General features: G+C 39.5%; 4 protein-coding genes and 1 non-coding gene across 7 annotated transcripts; 1 reads left to right on the forward strand and 4 right to left on the reverse strand.

The window, feature by feature from the left end:
• Nucleotides 1-673: 673 nt before the first annotated feature.
• On the reverse strand, nucleotides 674-9,270 carry LOC120003248 (plant-specific TFIIB-related protein 1). Of its 3 annotated transcripts, none has more exons than XM_038852162.1 (5): nucleotides 8,512-9,270; nucleotides 7,824-7,982; nucleotides 6,616-7,258; nucleotides 5,822-5,961; nucleotides 674-928 (listed from the first exon to the last, which is right to left on the reverse strand). In XM_038852162.1, exons 1-4 carry the CDS (start codon nucleotides 9,097-9,099, stop codon nucleotides 5,927-5,929), a joined length of 1,425 nt encoding a protein of 474 aa, XP_038708090.1. In that variant the 5' UTR covers nucleotides 9,100-9,270; the 3' UTR covers nucleotides 674-928; nucleotides 5,822-5,926. The 3 variants fall into 3 exon arrangements, with proteins under 3 accessions (XP_038708090.1, XP_038708083.1, XP_038708073.1); XM_038852155.1 differs by having other exon boundaries at nucleotides 674-923; nucleotides 5,817-5,961; XM_038852145.1 differs by lacking the exons at nucleotides 674-928; nucleotides 5,822-5,961 and having other exon boundaries at nucleotides 6,025-7,258; nucleotides 8,512-9,268.
• On the reverse strand, nucleotides 4,904-5,006 carry LOC120004400. The gene has a single exon (XR_005469526.1). It is a non-coding gene; the product is annotated as a small nucleolar RNA Z247 (small nucleolar RNA).
• Nucleotides 9,271-9,683: 413 nt separating the features above from the next.
• LOC120003280 lies at nucleotides 9,684-13,449 on the reverse strand. The gene is made up of 3 exons (XM_038852196.1): nucleotides 13,076-13,449; nucleotides 12,751-12,966; nucleotides 9,684-10,025 (listed from the first exon to the last, which is right to left on the reverse strand). The coding sequence occupies exons 1-3, from the start codon at nucleotides 13,310-13,312 to the stop codon at nucleotides 9,945-9,947; spliced, it is 534 nt and encodes a 177-aa protein (XP_038708124.1). The 5' UTR covers nucleotides 13,313-13,449; the 3' UTR covers nucleotides 9,684-9,944.
• Nucleotides 13,450-14,905: 1,456 nt separating this feature from the next.
• LOC120003263 (probable polyol transporter 6) lies at nucleotides 14,906-17,089 on the reverse strand. Its single transcript, XM_038852173.1, has 2 exons — nucleotides 16,850-17,089; nucleotides 14,906-16,548 (listed from the first exon to the last, which is right to left on the reverse strand). The coding sequence occupies exons 1-2, from the start codon at nucleotides 16,947-16,949 to the stop codon at nucleotides 15,146-15,148; spliced, it is 1,503 nt and encodes a 500-aa protein (XP_038708101.1). The 5' UTR covers nucleotides 16,950-17,089; the 3' UTR covers nucleotides 14,906-15,145.
• Nucleotides 17,090-22,283: 5,194 nt separating this feature from the next.
• Nucleotides 22,284-23,541, forward strand: LOC120003270 (transcription repressor OFP7-like). The gene has a single exon (XM_038852185.1). The coding sequence runs from the start codon at nucleotides 22,387-22,389 to the stop codon at nucleotides 23,377-23,379; it is 993 nt and encodes a 330-aa protein (XP_038708113.1). The 5' UTR covers nucleotides 22,284-22,386; the 3' UTR covers nucleotides 23,380-23,541.
• The last annotated feature ends 222 nt before the right edge of the window (nucleotides 23,542-23,763 follow it).

Below are 23,763 nucleotides of genomic sequence, written 5' to 3' on the forward strand. Positions count from 1 at the left end.
AATAGAGAAAATTAAGGAGTATGAATTCCTCTTACATACGTGAGTATCATGGCAACCGGTTGAATTAGCTTTATACACATTATTGTTTTCGAACAAAAGACTAGACAAGTAAAAATAGGCCCAAACATTGTGTAAGTTCGATTCTCAATGGGAACAAAATCTCTTATAGTCGCGAGTTATATTTTTGTCTGACTTACCTTGTCATTACGTAGAGAACCTTTGTGTGAGATTGATGTTTATTTATCTACGTCCTGTTATAGGCTTGGACTAAGTGGCGTAACGGAAAGAGCTACCTCGACAAATAAGACAGTCCCGAGGTTTAGTGTGAGAGTCGTCATGGACATCGGTTTTAGAAGCATGATAGTATGGTACTATCCCACATTTCTTACATGTGAGAACTTAGCGCATAATTATAATTGAGTTCAAACTTTATAATTAACAATAAGAAAGCTTTTGTCACACTCCAAAGTTAATTAAATATACCAAAACTTTGTTGACTTTGCTTTGACTTTATCATTTTTTAAGGTCTATGCTCTTCACACCCCATCCTCTCACAATCTCTTTCTTCTTCCTAACGAGCACCCACTCTGTCGATCATGGTGTCAAAGAATATAAAATCAATTGTGACCAATAACCGATTATCAGTTCGACATTGTTTTCGAACAAAAGACTAGACAAGCAAAAGTAGAACCATTCATATAGTTCAATCAAACATCAATCTTTTTTTATATAATCATAAAACACATAAAATTGACATGACATTTCTTTCTCCAAACAATTAACGCCAAACACATGGTTGTTGTGGCCAAACTCTGGCGTTCAAGAAAAACGCACTGGACGACACTGACATCACCCAATCCATGAACATGACTCATGATAAGACAAAAGGTGCGTGCTTCAATCTCAGGCGAAGTTTCACGACGCAAGAAGAAAGAAAAGATAAAGACAGAGTATTTTGTATTGTATTCCCACTTACGGCTGCAAGGGTTGTATAACAGTATATATATGAGTACAAGGTTTGTAGCCCTAATAGAGCACCAATTAGATAGTGCCACATGGCAAGTAACATACACAGAGAGTAAAGAATAAAATGCTGCAGTTTAACATGAGGTCTTGACAGGCTCCCTCAAACTTGTGAGTGGTGAAGGACTCTGAACAACTCCAAGTTTGTCTCTGAGAAAAATAAAGCGAGAGTGAGACAGAGGCTTGGTGAGGCAATCAGCAGCTTGATCATGAGAGGGAATGTATCTAACTTCCAGGCTCTTGGAGAGAACCCTGTCTCTAATGAAGTGCACATCAATGTCAATGTGCTTGGTTCTAGCATGATATACAGGGTTGGCAGCAAGAGCGCCAGCACTAATGTTGTCGCACCATGTGACTGGAGTTGTCGGTAGAGGAAAAGAGAGTTCATTGAGTAGAGACTGTATCCACTCGAGCTCACAAGCTACATTAGCAAGAGCTCTATATTCGGATTCCGTACTCGATCGAGCAACAACAGATTGTTTCTTTGACGACCAAGAAACCAGAGTATCTCCCAAGTAGACACAATATCCAGCCACAGATTTTCTATCTTCTGGGCTGCAAGCCCAGTCAGCATCAGAGAAGCCAATCAAGGCTAGTCTATCACAAGGTTTTATATGAATTCCCATGTTGCGAGTGCCCTTCAGGTACCTAAGAACTCTTTTTACTCCTTGCCAATGAGAATTAGTGGGATGTTGGAGAAACTGGCTGAGCTTGTTGACAATGTAGGAGATGTCAGGTCGTGTATTTGTCAGATATTGTAGAGCTCCTAACGTGCTTCTGTAGACTGTAGGGTTAGTCATAGGATCACCCACTGTGGATAAGTAGTGCTTCCCAACAGCAGCTGGTGTAGGACATGGTTTGGTGTTCTCCAAACCAGTTTTCTTCAAGAGGTCATCAATGTATCGAGTCTGTGTCAGGTACATGCCAGTGTCATGCCGCTGAACTTCTATTCCCAAAAAATGGTGAAGGGACCCCATGTCTTTTAGAGCAAACTCGTTGTTCAGTCGTGTGACAAATTGTTGCAAGGAATGAGAATTGTTACCTGTAACAATGATATCATCGACATATATCAAGACCATAAGAACTTGAGTGTCGTGCTTGAACACAAACAAAGAAGAGTCACATCTGGAATTCTGGAAGTTCCAATCAAGTAAGGTCTTTCGAAGTTTCTCAAACCAAGCTCGTGGAGCTTGTTTCAAGCCATAGAGGGCTTTATGCAGTTTACAAACATGATTAGGTCTTGTGACATCCAAGAAACCCTCAGGCTGCTGCATGTACACTGTCTCTTGAAGATTCCCATTCAAAAAAGCATTGTTAATGTCAATTTGCCTCACAATCCAGTTCTTGGACACAGCGATAGTCAGGACAAGTCTGATAGTAGAAGGTTTAACTACAGGACTAAATGTTTCAGTGTAGTCTACACCGGGAGTTTGGTGGAATCCCTTTGCCACAAGCCTTGCTTTACACCGCTGGAAACTACCATCTGCATTAAGCTTCACTTTGAAAACCCACTTGTTCCCCACCAAATTGTATGTAGGAGAGTAAGGGACCAAGTCCCAGGTTGTGTTTCTCTGAAGAGCATCAAGTTCGGCAATCATGGCAGCCTTCCATGCTTTAGACTGAAGAGCCTCTTGTGTGGTTCTAGGTTCGGTTGGTATGGAAAAGGTGGTGGCAGTGTATAGCTGGTATTCAGCAGGGTATTTTTTTGGCTTGTGGATACCAGATTTGGCTCTAGTTTGGATATGGTAGGCAGGTTTTGGTTCTCTGGTCGGGGTTGAGATTGGAGAGTCATGTGGTAGGGAGTCAGGAGGAATAGGAGAGGGTGGATGGACAAAAGGTGTAGGACTATCGTTGGATGGATATGGTTCTGTGGAAGAAGGGCTGAGAGAAGAATCTGTGTTGAACTTACCTACACCTTGGTGATTTGTTTTGGAGCTGACAGAAGCACTTGTTACTCCATTGGCAGCTTGTGGAATGACCTCCAGACCGGATTTCAGAGGAGCAGATTGAGGTGTTGTAATATAAGAAGAAGATGATGGTTCAAGGGGATTAAACCAAGTTGTTGTATTGATAATGGTGTTGGACTGGGGTTGTTTAGTATTGAGGAAGCCATATTGAAAGGGAAAATCAAGTTCATTGAACACAACATGTCTTGAAATGTAGATTTTTCCTGTGGAGCTTAGGCATTTGAAGCCTTTGTGAGAGTCACTATACCCAAGAAAAACACACTTGGTGGAGTGGAATTGAAATTTGTGAGCTTGGTAAGGTCGGAGACATGGGAAGCATGCACATCCAAATATTTTAAGAAATTTGTAATCTGGAACCTTACCAATGAGTTGTTCTAAAGGAGTGTGATTATTGAGAACTGGAGTAGGGAGTCGATTGATGAGATAGGTGGCAGTGAAAAAGGCTTCCCACCAGAATGTGACAGGCAGGTGTGCTTGAGCTAGAAGAGTTAACCCAGTTTCAATAATATGCCTGTGTTTTCTTTCAGCACGCCCATTTTGGGCTGAAGTGTGAGGACAAGAGTGCCTAAACTCTACCCCATGTTGTTTGACAAAAGCACTAAAGCTCCTATATTCACCTCCCATGTCAGATTGTAAGCATTTAATTTTTCGTTCAAACTGATTTTCAACTAAGGCTTTGAATTGGAGAAAGGCACCAAATGCCTCAGATTTGAATTTCAAAGGGAAGATCCATGTAAACCTGCTATGGTCATCAAGAAAAAGTATGTAGTATTTGTATCCTGAGGTGGATTGAATGGGGGCAGGTCCCCAAAGATCAGTGTGGACAAGATCCAAAATGTTTAAGGCATGGGAGTTGGATAATTGATAAGGGAGCAAATGAGATTTCCCATATTGACATGCATCACAAAATATAGGATCAGACTTAGACTTTGTTTTCTCATTGCAAATTGTCAAAACATGAGACAAAGTTTTACTAGAGGGATGGCCTAATCTCCTATGCCAAATCTCTTTTTGGGAAACATAGCTACTTGAGTTCACAGACTCGGTTTTCTTGGAATTTAAAGATTGAACATTGCAAATGAAAGCTTGAGAGGAAGCATGAAGTGGAGAGGGAATGGCTTGAGCTGGAATGGAGTTGATAGCAGCGGGTCGATCGAGTTGATAGAGGCCATTCTTAAGCTTCCCGTGGAGCAACACCACTCCTGTCAGCTTGTCCTTAACAAAACAACCAAGAGAATTAAACTCAACACAAACGTTATTATGAGAGGTTAGTTGTGAAATGCTGAGTAAATTCTTTTTGATGTCAGGAACAAGTAGGATGTTTTTGAGTGACAAGTTTGTGTTATTTCTAGTAGGCAGTTGTGCATACCCAGTGTGTGTGATTTGAAGTTTGTGTCCATTACCAATCACAAGAGAGTCTTTACCATGGAAGTCACTCTTTTGAGTGAGGTTGTCAAAGTCACCTGTCACGTGACTGCTTGCTCCACTGTCAGCATACCAGGCAGGATCATAGGGCATCTCAGATGAGACCATGTAGGCAGAGTGTTGATTGAAGCTGGAGCTGCTGGAGCTCTTGTTCTGGTCCGGGAGGCTGCCCATGTAGTTGTTATCAAACCTGTAATAGCAGACAGCAGCAGTATGTCCCATCTTGCCACAGACTTGGCAAATGGGTCTGCCATGACCTCCAGACCTCCCACTTCTTCCACCGGAACGACCACCCCGACCCCGAAAGTTGTTGTTTCCAGAGGTCCTGTGTGAATTTTGACTGTTTGAATTTCGCCCTTTGTGGTGATGGTTGTTCCTATTGGAGACGAAGTTTGCACTGGCTTGTCCAATGCTCATATTTGCCAGTCCACCAGTGAGTTGCTCCAAGCGACGCTCATAACTCAGTAGAGTAGACTGCAGTTCCATCCAGTTGACATGTTCTTTTTCATTCAATTGACACACAACAGGATTATATTCCAAGGAGTCCAGACCGGCAAGGACTTGAGAAGCCAAGTCATCGTCATCAACTGGGTGTCCTGCTAATGTGAGATTTTCTGCCAATTTCTTCATGGCTTTCAGGTATTCATCCATTTTGAGACCACCTTTTTGCATTCGTCGGAATTCCTTCTTGAAAAATACCACATTTGAACGGGTTTGAACACCGAAGAGAGTTTTCAGTGCATTCCATAGCCCTTGAGAGGTTTCATACCCCAACACCTCTGAAGCAACATCTATATCGATGGAGTTATAAAGCCATCCAAGAAGGTTTTGATCCTGTGCTACCCAGCTTTCATGGACTGGATTGACGTGAGTTTCAACGTCAGTGGAGTCTGCTAGTGCAGTTGTAATATACTCAGGGGGACAGGGTTTGATTCCTGTGAGAAACCCCTCTAGTCTGTTTCCTCGTATCACGGGAAGGACCATGCTTTTCCATAATAGGTAGTTCTCATGGCTGAGCCTCACAGAGCAAAAAGAGCCAAGAGTGTTACCTGTAGTGGGTTGGGTTTTCATCCCAATGTGACTGAGAACGGTTACTGTGCTCTCGTCCAACCTCAAGTCACCGGAAGTGGAGCCCTTCTTGGGGGTTGTTGGCAAGTTGGAGAGTTTGGGGGTGGATTCATCTCCGGCGTTGGCCATAGCAGCTCCGATACCAAGAAAGAAAAGATAAAGAAGTATTTTGTATTGTATTCCCACTTACGGCTGCAAGGGTTGTATAACAGTATATATATGAGTACAAGGTTTGTAGCCCTAATAGAGCACCAATTAGATAGTGCCACATGGCAAGTAACATACACAGAGAGTAAAGAATAAAATGCTGCAGTTTAACATGAGGTCTTGACACAAGATCGGTCGAGGAAGTCCAGGAAGTTGTCCAATTCGAGGCCTGTGTTTTCGTTGAAAATTCAGGTTTGAAAAAACACCTAATCACGTTGTCAATCTTGCTTCTCCAATCACAACATATTCAACATGTCCAAAATTTGGATCTCTTCGAACAAGCCACATCCATCATTGCAAAACAAATAAAAAAGTAACAACATGCAAAGCTACAGGCACCAAAATCAATTCATATTCTTCTATAAGTAAGTTTATCCTGCAGAAAAGGAATAGTCTTGCGACAGTTATAATCAGGAGTCTTAAATTTATATAAACATGAAGATATAAATAAAGCCGAATTGAGGAGATCTAACTTCCTGCAGTTTTTAATAATTCCAAGCAAAAGTCTATGAGACAGTAGGATATTCAAGTTTAATCTCTCTAGTTCCCCAAAGTACAAGAGATTAGAGAGTGTAACTTCATTTTCATCGTAAATTTGAGCTCGGTTTCTCTATCGACCATAGACTTATGAAACCTTTCTGTCACCTAGTGTTGGATACACTCCTCATCAAGGCTTTAAACTTCTCTGTCAAGTTTCAACACAGAACAGTAAAACAATTGGAGAAAAGTTGCGTATTCTTTTAGTTTCACCGGTTCCACAAGACTTCACTAGGCTAGTTATAACCTTTACTGACATTTTGACCTCCGACTCCTTTAAGCTCAGAATGACCAGGGGCTAGTTTAGGAGGTGGTGGCACAAATTGAACACTAGAAGAAGGCCCTGATGAAGGTGAAGGACGGAATGACCAATTGATAGAACTTACACCTGAAGTGGGGATACCAGAAAACTGGCTTAGTTTAGCTGCCTCTGTTTTGTCTTTCTCGATCTTCTGACCAAATTGCTGACAATTTGGCTGCATCTCGGTGATGTCTCCTCTCATGACATTTTGGTTTTTCTCCCCTGAAGTCCCAAACTGAAGCCAAGGTTGCCTGAAAGTCTCCAACCGATTCAGTGTTGGAACTTGGCCCGCAACATGAGAAGTTCCATTACTTTCAGCATCCTCTTTGCCTCTGGACTGGCGAAAAATTTCCAAGACCTCACTTGGTTTATTTGACTTCATATCTGCCAGCTTATCATGGTCCGGAAAAGATGGTACTTCAATTGGATCAACTCTAGGCGCTGAAGGCCTGCCTGAGGCAATAGAAGTTGTGGGAAATGCTTTCTCTGGAGGAACAGCTGGAGTATAATTAGATGGGAGCAGATCGTCCCAATTCTCCAGGAGTTCCTTGTATACTTTTCGGAGAGTGACCTCGGTAAGACCAGTTACCTTACAAATCTCTGCCTGTGTCTTGCGTTTATCTTCTAATTGGCAAGCCAGATATATAGCAGCTGCAGAGATGCTGATCGGATTCCTGCGAGTGCAGAAGCATTTGTTGATTACAACTTCTCCAATGTGGGTAGCCAGTTCCTACAGGACAAACAAAAGTCAATAATCGGCAGATACAATGAAACAGGAACATAAACGGGGCATACAAAGATCCTACAAGTAGAATCCTCCGATAATAATGACTAAACCTGTAAATATTGCAGCCAAGCAGTTAAGTAGAGTTTGACATTGATTATTTATATTAGCTTCCGCTTATATTTCTTTACTTTTACACTCGTTATCTGAAGAAAATAAGCAGAACCTGAACAAATGAGCAATGCCAAAAACAAACATAAGAGGACGTCATTCGCCATGGGAAAAAAATGTTTTCACATAATCTTCCAATGAGGTCTCACAAAATAAGCCTTTCTCCGTTGTGGATAAGTTCTATTTGGAAGACAATCAGACATTGTGTTCAGTGCCAAGAGAATGGGCTAGCAAGACCTAATTTGCTCTCTCACAGTACATTAGGCTGAAAACATTGTAATTTTTTTCTCTTCTTCTTTGAATTCGAAGTTTCCAGACACCTCAGATCTCTCAAACCGGATACTCCAAAGGTTAGAGCTACAAGATCTAATTCCTAATTAACTTATATGAAAGAAGGTACCTGAGCAGTTTTGTTGAGTTGAAGAAGTGTGCAAAATCGTGGCATATGGACTGATATAGAGTTGCTGTTAAGGGGTTGACTTAATTGTAGAGCTTCTCCTAAAATCTTTATGTACTTTCCTATCTCCTTCTGAGGTACATTGGCTGCAATAGAGATTTCCTGTAAAATAAAGGCCAACGTAAAGTGGGGACTGCTCAAAATAAGGTGAGTGACAGTCATGAAAGGAAAAACCAATAAGTCCTTGCGGAGAATGCCCATACCAAACCAAAAGAAAAGCCATATTTCGTGTATGATCAAGCATCACTCGAAAAGATGCATCCAACATCCAGTATGAAGAAGCAAAAAAAAGAAGATAAATTAAAGTTGCTTTTGTCAATGGTGTAACAACTGAGAGGTGGTCACTAGAGTATCCTAAAGAGCAATCAGTCACTTGTGAGTCACTGGTTACTCAAAGTCATCAAATTGCGCTTTTTCTCAGCAGATATCAATCAACCAGAAAGCAGGAACCGTAAACAACCACAGGAGAGTAACATGACAATATACCCTATTAACATAAATCACATGTAAACCTCAACTTTACATATATATTTGTAGCAAGTTCATGCAATGGTACTCTGCATCTCAACAAGTAGAACTACAAATTAGAAGTAATGGGTTTGAAAATCAAGGTTACAAATGCAACCAGTACCTGAAGGGTTCTGGGCTCTTGAGCCTCTCTTATGGCCTGAACAAGAGCAGCTGTCGCCAGAGCTTCGACGCTCCGGTTCCTCAAGCAAGTAGCCGAGCAACAATCTCTGAACAACTGAAAAGCGTGGTCCGATATATCATAATCAAGCCTCAAAATCGAAGCTACATCGATAATCTGCATATAAGCTCTCAAATTGTCAACAACAACCGACGATGAAGAGGAATTGGAAGACGATGAAGAGGATGCTAATTCCAGGGTGCGCTCGAGTTCGGCAAGGTGACCGGAAAAAGAGAGGCAGGAGCGGAGCGAGAGCGGACTGGGCTCGAGTGACCAGGTGGAGAAGGCTGTGATAAAGCCCGTGGGCTCAAACGGGTCCTCATCGTCTTGGGCTTGTGATTGACGGATGGTTGGGAGATCGGAAGTGACGAGGCACAGAGGGTTGTCCTGAGCACGGAGATGAAAGACGTGGTGCGGCTGCGATTGGCGCTCCTCCACGACGCGACCGCACGATGCACACTCTGTGACTGAGCGGCCGCTGCTCGTGGTGGCGCAACGCCCCTGCGTCCCTGAACAGTATGGGCACTTCATCGTTAAGAACAGAATTGAGGGGTCGCCTTGGCGTTAATCAGAGGAAGGCCGGAATTCGCAGTCCTTGCTAAACTGAGAAGTTAATGACTTATGAGGGAGGCAGCCATACAAGCTAGTCGTTAGGGCGCGAGGGTCAGAGAAAATGTACAGAGCGATGAAAAATGTTTAATATAAGAGAATTTTTTTTAATTTCTTTTACATTATGAAAATATATAGCATATATATATACTAATTTTCATTATTAATATGAAAAATATACACTAAGAAGTGTCTAATATTAGAGATTAGAGAACCACCGATAGCCAGATTACACTCAATTTAGGTCTCGAGTTCAAACCTCTCTCATCACCCCCCCTTATTCCAAAAAAAAGTGTCTAATATCATCCTTCTAAAAATGCCATCGACCAACAAGTCCAATGGATCGATAATTGATGTAATTTGATCATAATCCATGAACAAAGCTCTGCAATAATCAAAACTACTGGAGACTTTGAAGAAAATGGTCGCGTGAACGCACCACTTGATAGACGGGGATAGCAGATGAGCTCTTGAACATTCAAACGATTTCATATTCAACAGTCATATAACAGGGATCTGACAAGAAATTATCATTCAAAAATCAATCTGCTCAGAAATTTGTTTTCCAGTTTACCCATTCATAGACAGCAAAATTTTTGGAAGAATGAGAACCTAACTAAATACACAATTTGTTCCTGTTGTAAAAAACATGGATAACTAAGTGTGGTTTCACCCATCACTACCTCTCACAAATTTCAGATAGCCAATGAGTACTGCAAAGATAGAATAATTGGTGATTTTGCCGCTGATCCCGAGCATTCTTCTCACTATCGATGACTCCGTGTAGAGCTCACTACCCCTCCACCCTTGCCTGCTTGCTTCAGGCTCTTGCTTACTTCTCGTGCACTCTGACATTACAGATAAGACAAGTGAACAGAAAACTGCAGTTAATCTCCACAACACCAATACATCAAGCATGCATATAAAGCAGTAAACGCAGTATATTAAAATGGTTCCAGTATCTGGTAAATTTTAAAGCTCTCTAGCTAGACGGAGTTCATGCTCAGGGCTAGCATAAGGGGCGGCCAAACCTTTGCTCCAACCAACAAACAATGTACAGCGTACAAATTTTACTTGTGTATCATAGTTGCCCCCCACCCCCAAACCAAAATTGTAACTGGTAGAATAGTATTCACTCTAAACAAAAACTCCATTAGATATATCAAAGTCAGTATTCAATTTATTCATTGTCGATCCAGCATTCATGAGCATTGAGCAGAAAGACAGAAACGAGACAGGGTCAGATAAAGAGACAATAGAGAAACTTCATGACTTGCAAGAAATTATTCTAGTCATGGCCGACATTCTAGTGATAACAGTGCTTCACTAGTGTCAAATAACTTTTGAACAAACAAGCAGGCGATAAGGTCTACAACTCAATAAAATCTTAGTTCCAAAACCTTTGGCCAACTAAAAGTAACTTCAAAATGTACATTGAATGAGCTCAAGTCCCTTCCAATGCCATTTTCATCTAAAACTGACCGATTGAAGGAAAAAGTATAACAACAAAATGAATGATTCAACCTTGCCATCTGCGTCACTGAGCTTCTACTACAAGTTTCAAACAGATTTCAATAACACAAATATCTTTAATCACATTGGAAACCAAGCAGCTCAAGCATAAGGATTTCAAGCACAAATCAAATTTCACAATGCAACCTAGCTATTGGTTAACAAAGCAGTTCAATTGAATAATGAAATCAAACAGATTTTGGAAACACATATGTAATCAAAATGTGACTTTGGCAATCCAATCAATAATAAGTTTAAGCTTGGGTCAGTCAACCATAAAAGATATAAACTTTGCTCAAACCTCTCATACCCGTGATCATACAAAGCTTCAGCAAGATCAGTTCATTACACTAACCAAATCGTGCCAAGTCCAGCTTCAAAGGGAAGCTATGTTCATTCGATAAGCAAACCTCTCATACCCGTAGTCATACAAGGCTTCAGCATGATCAGTTCATTACACTAACCAAATCATGCCAAGTCCAGCGTCAAAGGAGAGCTATGCTCATTCGATAAGCAGTTACCCCAAAGATAACTTAAAGATGTTTGATTCCTAAAGGACCTAAAAAATATGAATGTTAGAGTGCGAAGTTAAGAATTACAAAAGGAAATTACCCACTTTTCGAATTCACAGGAGTAGTCAAAGGGCCATAGTGTAATCAAGAGTTCTGACAAATCAGAGAGAGTTTCCAGATGACTGTTGCCTCATGATCTACTACTTAAAAGGAATCCATAATGATTGTATGACTTGTATCTTAGTATAATTTATAAGAAGGTGAGCAAACAAGACCTAACCAAAAAAATAACTCCACGAGAGATGACAAGCCAAACCACTCTATCTCCATTGCAAATCTTTGAAAAATAACATATTCTAAAGAAAACTGTGTCACGACAGCATGTCAAATAGAAGAATCTCCAATATTCCACTATTCCTTATTCCATAAAGCAGGAGGCCTATAAAAAAGACCATCACTTTCATATGCTATATGATAAAGAAGTAAGAAGTCCTGATTAGCTCCTATAGATAAAGGATCGATTAAAACATCACAGAGAAGGCAAAAAGAATTGGCCTAGTCTTTTCCATTAACAATAACTTCTGCCCCTAATAGGGTAGGCGTTTGAGAAAGAAGTATCAATTCCTGTTCACTCTAGAGCAGAAACCCCCGGAAAACCTAAGAAATAGATTATCAATCAACAAAAGACGCTACAAAGAGCAAATCTGAAACTAACTTGAAAAATAATTGTGAACACTCTGTTCTCCCACTTCATAATTATGAATTAACATTTCCTGTGAGGCAAGAGCAGCTAATCAGCAAGTGGATTGCCGCGCGAGTTTAAAGCTTATCTACGTGAGTGACACTTGCAAAGATATAGCAGGAGCTTTATCAATGCAGACGACCACTGAGCAGCACTCCTGATGATTTATTCTCAGGTGAACATCGAATATGGAAACCAATTATCATAATTCAAAAGTATGAGCCGGAGCTTCTGCTTGTATATGCAATTGATGGAGGATATTAATCATGGCATATATGATAATGTAAAATGTCTGCTCTCACTTAGATATCCGATGTCCTCTCAAGTACAGAGCATTGGCACAACCGCTAAAACAGTTAAACCACTCTTATTCTAAGACTCAAAAACTTGCTGGACACCAAAACTTAGTTATGTTGCTTGCACTAAAAAATCAGCAAATACAACAATGAAGACCTTTTGCAGGCTTAACTATTACAATCTGCAAACATTCCTACAAAAATAACAATTTGCAACCAATTCTATGTCCAAGAAATATTTTCAGAGCAACAACAGGCGCGATACAAAACCTACCCAACTGATACTCCGAGAGGCCGGCAGAACAAAACCATAACATCAATACTAAAACCAGAACTAGTAATTCACAAACTTCTGCATATTGAACCTAAATAGTAGTAATTTATATTTAACATGGAGAAGTCCATCAACAAAAATTAATAGAGCATATAAGATTTCTAAGTTTGAACTTCCAAATCAGCTTCAGCGCTTGAAGTTAACTAATCAAGTTAAGCGAAAACTATAAATCCTCACCGTTGATTGGACAGGAGGGGGATCGAGACCAATGGAACGCACAGACATCTTGGCGATCTCAGTGATTGCGGCTTCTCTAACCTCGGGGACATCACTGCTCAACTCCTCATAAGCCGCCTCAAAAGCCTCTTGCCAGAAACTCGGTAATCTGATCCGTCGACTGTTCGTATACACATCCCACATATGCTTCACCACCTTCTCCCTCTCCTCCATTTCCTGCAATTTGCAAAATCTAACACCCAATCAACAACCAAGATCCGTCTATATCCACACCACACGTAAATAACTAGCAAGAAATAAAAAGGAGAGGAGACTAAAGACTGACGAGAACGTCAAGATCGTCGTGGATTTGGATGTCTATGTCGTCTGATAGACGATTAAGATTCCCGGCGGACCAACGTAGGGTTACAGTCCCGGTGAACATTGACCAAAACGCGAGTAGCAAAATTGCAGCTAAGGCCCAGAACTTGTACCGTCCTTTACCTAATACACTCGAATCTGAGTTTTCCTTCTTCACATTCGTCGCAGAAACTGTTGTTGGAAGAGAATCATCATCCTTCATTTCGATCGAATATGGAGTTTCGCGTACTGCAATCGGTACTCAGTCGAGAGTAAGAGATTTGACTCTCTCTCTAATTTTGGTAGAGCGAGAGAGTCGATCTTGAGATGAGAAAGGGCTTTCTTTTGTTGGATTTGCTGTTTCGGGGAAGGGTTGATTTCGATAAACATGTTATGTGGGCCACCACATTACATTTTAATTAATTTCGTGTGGGGTTGACCACTAACTAAATCGTGTGTGTCGATAGTGGCGGGAAGATTCTGGCCGTTGATTTCCCTAAAGAGTCAACATTTGTGTGAAAGCCGTGTGGTACCCAATAAACTGCCACCGACACGAAACGACGAGATGCGTTGCGTTGCGTCCATGTCCTGATTGCAGTCACCGACACCATGTTTTTTTTGGGTAAAAAGTAAAAAACACAATACAAACCTTGTTATTTCAACATTCGAGAGGCTACACTCGTGTTGTTAGATTTGTGTACACATAAGTTTTTCACCTTATAAAAAAAATTGGACAAAAGTCGAGAATTTGAACCTTTCGAATATGAGTCACAATCTTTCGAGTTCATATAGTTTGATCAGCAAATTTTTTATAAAAAAACTCATGAATTTTAAACCCATGTGATTAGGCCCAACCCAATACTGAAGAAAAATGCAGGCATCACTCAGTTAGTCATCTACTACATGTTGTGAAGGAAAATCACAGAAAAAAACAAATTGCTTCAATTGTATTTGACATGCCGTTATCAATGAAAATATATAAAGTTTTTTGGAACTTGTTGAAGAATAGAAACTCCCACATCAGTTTTCTTTTGTCTTGTTCATTTTTGTGACATTAACGAACTGAAATTCGGCGGAAGATTTTGTCATGGGAAGAAATGGAATTATGCAACATATGTAAGTCCAATTTTGAGCACATCTTAGATATTTTTTTATCGAAAATAACAACATACAAATAGACATTGAACTAAAAAATAGATATCGAGATAGTTCTGATGATTAGTATTATTATATTTCTACTTCAACTCACTTCAATTTGGAACTCTTAGTTGCTTCGACTGGATGAATCTTAGCGATGGAATAATTAAGTCATAGTTTTTTTGGGTTGATTGCTTCATTAAGTATCATTAACTCTCTTTTGGTACAAGAAATTTATCATGAATCCACTGATTTCTGCTACTTCTGTGATTGATACTAAGTTGGTTGTCGATCTTGCTTCTATTGGACCAAGGGTGGGTCAAAGTGATTGCTGCGGGTCAAGCCGTAGAAGGCATTGGGAGACAGATTCGCATATAATATATAATATAAAGGATACCTTTTTACCTAATTTTAGTCTAATTCATATATAATATGATTTGAGTGTGTAAGACGACTTGTATTTATCAAACATGTATGAATATCTCCTCCTTTATTGAATTTCTATTCTCCTTTATTGAATATTTCCTCCTTTATTGAATTTCTATTCGGAACCGCCTTCTATCAAAGTTACTATTTTCTATAGATAAAAATCATATACAAAACAGTTAAGATATTTGATTAGATATTTGTAACCCTTGCGCGTGGCTATAAGATTATTGCTTATAGTGAGAATTGAACCTAGGAACTCTCGAGTACATAAGATTTGGCCACATTAAAAGTAAACATAAAAAAAAGCTCGTTACATCCATTTTCCACAATTTATTTCTCTTATTCAATCTAAGACATATACAATTCCGCCTTGAACATTCATGATATGAAACTACAGAGATCCTTTTAAGTTGCTAGAGAAAATCTACTAAGTTAACCCTAATTCAGCAAATTCATTGGGATATTCAGTACAAGATAGCCTTTATAAAGTTCAAACTCCTCCATTACTTCTTGACTGGATTTCTACACCTTCATTTCTAGGCTTTGATCTTCGCTTGCTGAAAATCTCCTCCATCTCTTCCAGGGATCTTCCCTTCGTCTCCGGACAAAAGAAGAAGAAAAACAACCAAGCAACCACTGATATACCAGCAAACATAAAGAATGCACCACCTATGGTGATAGCTTTATATATTGATATGAAGGACATAGATATGATAGCATTCATCAGCCTATTCACAGCAACACCAATACTATGCCCTACTGCTCTCAACCTCAAAGGGAATATCTCAGCACTGTAAATCCAAGCCACCGGCGCGATTCCGAAGTTGAAGAAAGCCACATATAGATATGTTGATACAATGCTTAAAGCCAGTGCCCAAGACAACTTTTCCACTGAATTTGCCACCATTGTCAAGCTAAATCCTAGTGTTGCCAGCGCTACGATTGCTCCGGTTGTGCTTATTAACAAAAGCTTCCTTCTTCCAACTCTGTCAACCAAGAATGTTGAGATGAAGATGAATGTGAACTTTGTGAGTCCAATCCCAACTGTGACAAGCAACAGTTTTTGCTTGTCGGTGACACCAGCTTTCTTGAAGATCCTAGGACCATATAACACAACTGCTTCAATCCCCGTCGCGTGCTCGAAGAAATGGATTCCAACAGCTGCGATTAGCATTCTTCGAACAGCTGGTGTTGGCCTTAATATAAGTTCCTTCCATACCCCTTCTCCTTGAGTCTTTCCGGCCATCTTGACAACGTCCTCATCGCAGTTTTCATCGATTCCAGCAGCAATTTTCACCTCCCGGAAACGAGCTTCAGCCTCTTCTTTAGTATTAGACACATCAAATAAGGTCTTCTTGGCTTCTCCTAATCTACCTTGCATTACTAACCACCTTGGAGACTCTGGCATTTTGAGAATGCCTAAAGCTAGGAAAAGTGAAGGAATTGCTGCAATTCCAAGCATTAATCTCCATCCAAGTTTCAATGTTACCTTGGAGAAGGAATAGTTTGAAAGATAACCAAGCAAGATACCAATGGCGATACCAAGTTCCGGTAGAGAGGTTAAGAAGCCTCGTGATGAAGGGGACGAGATTTCTGCAGAGTAAACTGGTGCAACCATGAGTGCAAAGCCCACACCAATTCCTGCAATACACCGTCCGGTAAACAGGATTCCATAATTAGGGCCATACCCCATTAGTACAGAGCCAATCAAGAAGATGGTGGAGGCCAAGACAATTGTGTAGCGACGACCGATGTAATCAGAAGTTCTTCCTGCTAGAAGAGAACCTACTAGTGCACATATGTTCAGGATTCCAGCAAGAATTTGCACTTGTGTGTCATTGATTTTCAGATCTTCTTCTATGAATATCATTGCTCCACTCATTACACCAGTATCTGAAGACAGTTCCCCAAAATCAAAGATCAGAATTTACGCATACAAATGCTTTATAAGATTGAATTAAATCCAAGTTTGATAACATTTCAGGGGCTGCCATAGACCAAAACAAAATCTATGACACGAACCCAGCAGAACTCAAAGAAAATCAAAATCATGGTCGCGTTATGTCGGCAACCAGCGTAAATTTTGCCAAACCTATGCATGAGTCAATGAGATTTTCCCAATAAATTCGTGTAACCGACCCTAAACTTTTGGGATGAAAATTCGAAGAAAGAAGAAGATTGTTGCAGAACTTACCGTATCCAAAGATGATGGAAACCATGGACGCAACAATAGCACAAGCACAAGCATAGACGTTGAACTTTGATTCATATGCGTCCATTACTCCTTTCTCCATTGTTCTAACAACGATGATGTATATGTATGTCTCTGTTTCTCTCAATATCCCAATACTACGATCGATCTCTCTCCCAGTTATATAGGAATCGAGGACTGAAAGTAACAAATACAATCACGAAACTAGAAATCGTGTGGGGTACCAGCGCTTGGTGCTTGGATTGTTTATAGAAAAACAAGAGAAGAAATGGGCACTGATAGGGAGCTTTAATGATGTTGACATAAGGAGGAAGATGGCATACAAAAGCGATAGAGATTTCACTAAAAAACATTTCAGTTATCTCAATAGTGGATGTGTCACTCTCTGATTCAATCATAAGGTTTTGTGAGTCCCTACACTTACATCAATAAAGGGATAAGATCCACTATTAGGATAACTGGGATGCTTTTTATTGGGATACCTAACATTTTTGGATCGCATATCAATTGGGAACTAAATATGTGAGGAAGAGCTAGAGTTGGATAAGAATGCAAAGCAATCCCACCTGTAAATTCTATCAAAGAAATCCAACCTGTATATTCAACCATATCGTCCGCCTCATATGACAGCTTTTTATTACTATCAAGTGCACTAGATTATTTTTATCCATCCTTGCCCTAGCTACCTTTAAATCCCCACTAACTCAGTCCACGTTGACGACAGACAAAAATGAATAAATAAATAAAATTGGGTTGAAACCCTCAAGGAAAATAATAATAAACCGGGCCGAAACCTTTAAGGAAAAAAATAATAATGTCTATTGTGTTAGGATTATGGACTACACATATCTTTATATTGAAATAATATTCTACGCTTTGGGCCTAAAGTTGTACGGATTTGTTTTTGGGTTCTTCCCAAATTTGTTTTTGGGTTCTTCCCAAAAGGTCTTATTCTAATGGAGACTGTTCATACTTTATATACTCAACCATCTTCCCATGTTTAGCCAATATGATTTTTTTTTCTTTTTTGTTCGCACACAAGATGTTGGGGATTACCATAATCAAATCCACCATTCCAACCAAAGAATATTATACATTCATCACTAACAATATTGTTAAAAAGATACGTGAAGTCAACTTCCGTCCACTAAAAATTGTCTGTCTCAATTAATCTCTTAGATTCACTTATGTATATGAGTGCTCTCTTTCTTTTCATTCTATCTAACAAACTCGACTAACTGGGGAGGATCAATGACTGGTGCAGGTATAACTTAAAGTGGGAAGAACAGAAGAACACTAAGATAGAAGGAGAGTTCATGTTGGTTTTTGATTTGGATGTTTCACATGGCCAAAAAAACGTGTAAATAGTAGTCAACGTCATTTTTTATTTTTTGGATAATTGAGAGCGACATAATACAAGTTTGTCCCTTGAATATTTGATATGAGTTTAAACTCGGACTGTCATGTCCGCGCACACAACATGTGACCACGAAGATATTGCTTTTAGTAAAAATCGAACTCAGAATTTTCGAATCCATACGCTATGATCCCAGAGAAATTCATTACTAGATTATCACTCAAATAATTAAGGTCGCAATTATTTCTCAAACAGAAATCCACAGTGAGTAGTGGGAATCAAAACTGGAGAATGTAGACCCGTCTGTGGAGTGGGTTGGCGAAGTGTAATAGTGGTTGGTGTACGCTTTCCACCAAATGAGGCCAAAAAGAAGAAGTAAATAGTTGATGCATAGTCAAAACGGGATGCCTTTTGGCTATTTGCGACGACCAAATCTTTGGGGCCATTCTATCATCTTCTATCATCTTCTATACTTTTAAAACTAGCCGGCAACAAAGTATTCATCACATTTAGTTATTGTACTTTAATATCTATTTTTTTTGTAGATGTAAGTAGTTTAAATAATAACAGTTTTGTCATTTTTTTTTTGTAAAATAACGAGGGTTACCATACACATACGACCATAAATCTTGCATTTCTAGAACTGAACTAGAAATGCGTCTGGTTCACTGGATCGACGCAACCCATTTGGCTAATCCGTGGATATAAAATCATAAAAAAAATCAAAATGATATGTGTCCATAATTTTGATGTTCATAATCTATGTGGCATGAGGAGAAATATGCATTTTAATACAAAATGGTCTCCTCATGCCACCTAGACTATGAACAATTATGGACACCAAAATTATGGACATGTAATGCTTCCGTAAAAAAAATAAACACCATTGAATATTTTTTTATATCCTTGAATTTTGTCATTACACACAAGTGAAATACGCCACTTAAATGAATTTACTTTTTTGTAATAAAAGCTGACAAATGACTTAAAATCTACTGTATTGTAACATTATAAGCACTCAAAATCCACAATAACACATATTAAATCATAATTTAATATAGTTTTGATATTGTCCACTTTGTGTTATTCAGTTTTCGATGATCCATCAGCCCACACGACTTTGTCCTTTTATTAGAAAAGATTGCCTCTTATTAGTGAGAAATAGATGCACTTATGCTTATAAGCTAGATTGTTTACCCACAATCTTTCGAAGTGGGACTTTAGCTTCTAATAAATGTTTCAATTGCCCACCGTAATTGTGCCATTTATTACGTTCATTAGGTTGGATTTGGTTCCCCACCAGCCAGATACTCATCTCCTTATACCGACATACTAATCCTACCCGTCGTACACGTATCACCTAAACCCAATTTCAAATTGATTTGATTTCGTTTTCATTACATGCTACCTGTCATAATTATGAATTATCTCAGTATTTCAAGGGTTTTATAATAATATTAATTAGACAGCTTTACTTATCCTAATCAACGCGATTATCGTTAAGATTTGCCAAATATAAAAATTATAGGCCCGTCTGACATTAGCCCACTTAGATTGGCCCATTTTATACTTGGGCTGGACATGGCAGGCCCGTTTATAGGCCACAAGTACAGTTAAGTCCATAAATTTGGGCCAGAAGGCCTCAAGTAGTAAGTACTGCACTAGTGGGCTTCAGCCCATTTGAGAGTTGGACCGACATGGATTTCGTGAGAAGAAATCTGACTGACTAACTGGGGCCCACGTTAGAGTATTTCTCCCCTCTTTAGGTGGCTTCCCCCAATGAGCATGTTTCGATCAAAGAGACAAAGTAAAAGAGGCGGAGAGACAAACCCATCCATACATGATTTTGTTTCCTTGGATCCCTAAAGATCTTTTTTGGATTGCCTTGTCATTCCAAGTGACATATATAAACCCATCAAAGCTTGGCTCCTTTTCTTGCACGCTTTAGGAATGCTACAACGGGTGGATTTCGCAATGTGTTTGCACCTGGGAAACGTATTGTTTTCGATTTAAATACACCGAAACGTGTTTCGAACAAAAAATGTTTGACCAAGCACTGTATTTCAGTATCATCACACATCGCGGTGAGTTTGAAGGTGCAGAGAGCTACTTCTACTCTCGATGCAATGCATTTGACTATATTTTAGGATACACATTTTTTTCCAATTTTGCCATCATCAATTTTATTTTTCAATTTATATTTTTTTAAAAGAAAATTCATCAAGAATTAATTAATATCATTAAAAAATATTTCAATTTTGAAAAAATTTATTGTCAACCTCTTTCATATATGAATCTATCTAATTCAGAAAGGAAGAACTTACATCTGTATCTCAATTTCAATTCAAACATGGGTTTGATTCACACTCCATGTTCTAAGAAATATTTACCATCCGAAAAGAAGAAAAAACAGAGTATTTATCTAAAGAAATGCGTTGAGAAAGGGCAGATGTATAGAACCTTTCAACAAGGTAATAAGGTAATGCTTTTTTAACTCTCTCAAAATATATATGTCATGATTCCTTACTTCGATAGGTTACAAATATCGAAATTAAATTATCTCGTGACATTAATTTTATAATGCGTCAAACACTTGTTGTCAACCCAACTCACATCATCTCATTACAGTTTCTAAAGCTCATCCCACATCACCACAGAATGTAAAAAGAAAACATACTCTCAAATGGATTCAAAATATGCCCACCACTTCCTAGATAAAGTAATTTTTCAGGTGCAATGACTGAACACAAATTACACTTTTTCACGTGAAACAATATATTTGTTCATAATGTTACATGTTTTCATTGTGTACGATGACAATTGAAGTCCATACATGCATGCGGCAACAGAGTAATGTCATATTGTCGTGTTCAGATTTGAAAGCAAAAAATGGGGAAATGAAAGCAGGATGGAACTGGGAATCTGCAGTTTCAGGCATGCTTGTTAACTAGGGCAGTGTGAACCAAATCATGTAATTAAGTTGAAGATACGTACTGTGTGTGTGTGTATATATATATATGTTTGTGTGTATGAATATATGGTGACTTTATTGACTTCACCCACCGATACGAGTGTAAAGTGGCTTCTTACAAAACAAAATATATTTTTGAAATTGCTACTACCATTTGTTGACTTAAACACACACGAGAAAAGCTGTTTAAATAATTCAAAGGTTATGATACCAAAAATACCCTCATTTTGATTAACGACACATGGCATCAAGGTATGACACTTGGCACTATGATGCCCAGCTGATGCATTGCCGAGATACCGAACAGGTTCCCATCGAATATATGACTTAAGGCAAAAAAAAAAAGTGTCAAACCGAGCAAACAGTACCCGAGGAATCGCCAGACAGTGCACCCTAGTGCCACCTCAGGGATCCTAGAGGAGTGCGACTCAAATTAGGAAGGTGAATCCCTTTTTGATTAACCTTTCGAAAAATCCTCCTAAGAATCAAGAATGAAGAGATATTCTCCTTCATAAATTAAACTACTCATACTCATATAAAATAAAATAAAAAAGGGGGCATCCAAGCTAGATAAACTTTCTAAAACTCGTAACTATTGATGGCTAAACAGAGAGAATTCTGATAATCGAACACACTAACTTTTTTAAAAGCGTCTCGATTAACTTGTTTGTCCAAGTATCCCCTAAGAATTCGCCTCAAAACCCCCTCAACTAACATTTTTTCTTGTGAAAATCACCAAAACAAATTTGAGAAGTCACCTCCTAACAAGTATTCAGACCATTTGATACGTCAAAAAGACCAAGTGTATATTACTAAATAGTAAATAAACATGACACAATAAGTGTCTGCCTAATAATGCTGGATTACAACTTTCTCCCATTTAAAGACAAATTATTGTCCTTTTCACTCAAAATGTTGGTATCCCAATGATTTTAGTTCAATATCGAGTTTTATAGGTCACTACACTTACATCAATCAAAAAATATGATAAATTACTTGAATTTACCGGAATCCTGACATTTTTGTTTCAATTTCAGGCCCCTTTAGTGGAGAGCGTGGTTGACAACACATTGATGGTTCTTTCACATATTTACCAAAATCCCACCTTCACAGTCTCACTCTATAAACCCTTCACTGCGCTGCAAGTCTGCAACCCACATACCAGAGGCCACACACGAAGAACAAGCAAGTATGGCCAAACGCTTCAAACTAAGAATCTCCAAACTGATCCCATACTTCAAATCTTGCCGATCCAAAGACCTTACCACTCTCCCCATCGTTCCTGTCCCTTCGTTTCTTAGTCTTTCTCCCGTCAAACCCAACCCCATCACCCTCCATCTCCCACCACCAACACCCTCCTCCATCAAGCGCCATACGTCCTCTGCCTTCACTTCAATTGGCTGCGGATTCCGATCCAGACCCACCGCGCACCACGAAAACAGCACAGAATCTCCTCCTCCTGATCATTTCTTCCATTGGGAGAAACAAGAGAAATGGCACGTGGTCAACAAACTCTATAGCGAAGAAGATGACGAGGACTCCTCCCCTCGACGCAAAATCTACAACTCCTCCGCGTCCGGACACACATCCGACGCCGCTTTGTCTCTTCCACCACTAAACCCAAAACGACGAACCCGGAAGGAGAAAACGAAACCAAGAATCCGAGTCAGCACTTCCTCCGCCGATAGCGGGTTATTCAGCTGCGAGAGCTTCACCGATGACGCATTGACGGAAACCTTGGTTTCTTCTTTTGCAAGCTTCTCCATGGATTCCTCCCCACCTCCCAAGTTTCACGCGAAAGTTAAGAACTTGAAACGGCGCCGTTCAAAGACGAGAAAGAGCTTTGGAGTGTCGTCGTTCTCGCCGGCAAGACTGTCGTTCTTCCAAGGGCTGATACCGTGCGTGGTTGAAGGAAAAGTGAGGGAAAGCTTTGCAGTAGTGAAGAAATCACAAGACCCACATGAAGATTTCAAGAGATCGATGATGGAGATGATATTGGAGAAGCAGATGTTTGAAGAGAGAGATTTGGAGCAGTTGCTTCATTGTTTCTTGTCTTTGAATTCAAGGGATCACCATGGGGTTATCATCGAAGCGTTTTACGAGATTTGGCAGGTTTTGTTTTGTAGAAGATCGACGAGCGGTAGAGTTTCAACAACTATCAAAATAGGTTCTTTGAAATTATAATCAGTTATTTGTTAATGTAAATAAATGGTGTAGGGTTTGAAGTGCTGACTTGCTTCAATACTTCATAGTTTTCTGAAGACTCTGAAAACATGAATAGAGTATCAACCTACGGAGATAAACATGATTAATCTTATTTGATCGATTAAGGCTGTCATGATTAAGTGTTAATCTATTCGGATTGATCTGTCTTCGTGTTAATGGTTCGCACTGGTTTGTTCTAATGAGCTATGGCAATTGGTTCTTAGATCCATAAAATGCGTGGACAAGCAGAGGATACGTCCAATTGGTCCCAAGTCTTTGCTTCGACTTTAAGTAAGAAATCTCACCCCTTACACATCAACATATTGTCCGCTCTACGTCATACGCCTGCACGAACTTGTTCTC

This window comes from Tripterygium wilfordii, chromosome 1 (genome assembly GCF_013401445.1).
Source record: "Tripterygium wilfordii isolate XIE 37 chromosome 1, ASM1340144v1, whole genome shotgun sequence".
NCBI classification, from domain to species: Eukaryota; Viridiplantae; Streptophyta; class Magnoliopsida; order Celastrales; family Celastraceae; genus Tripterygium; species Tripterygium wilfordii.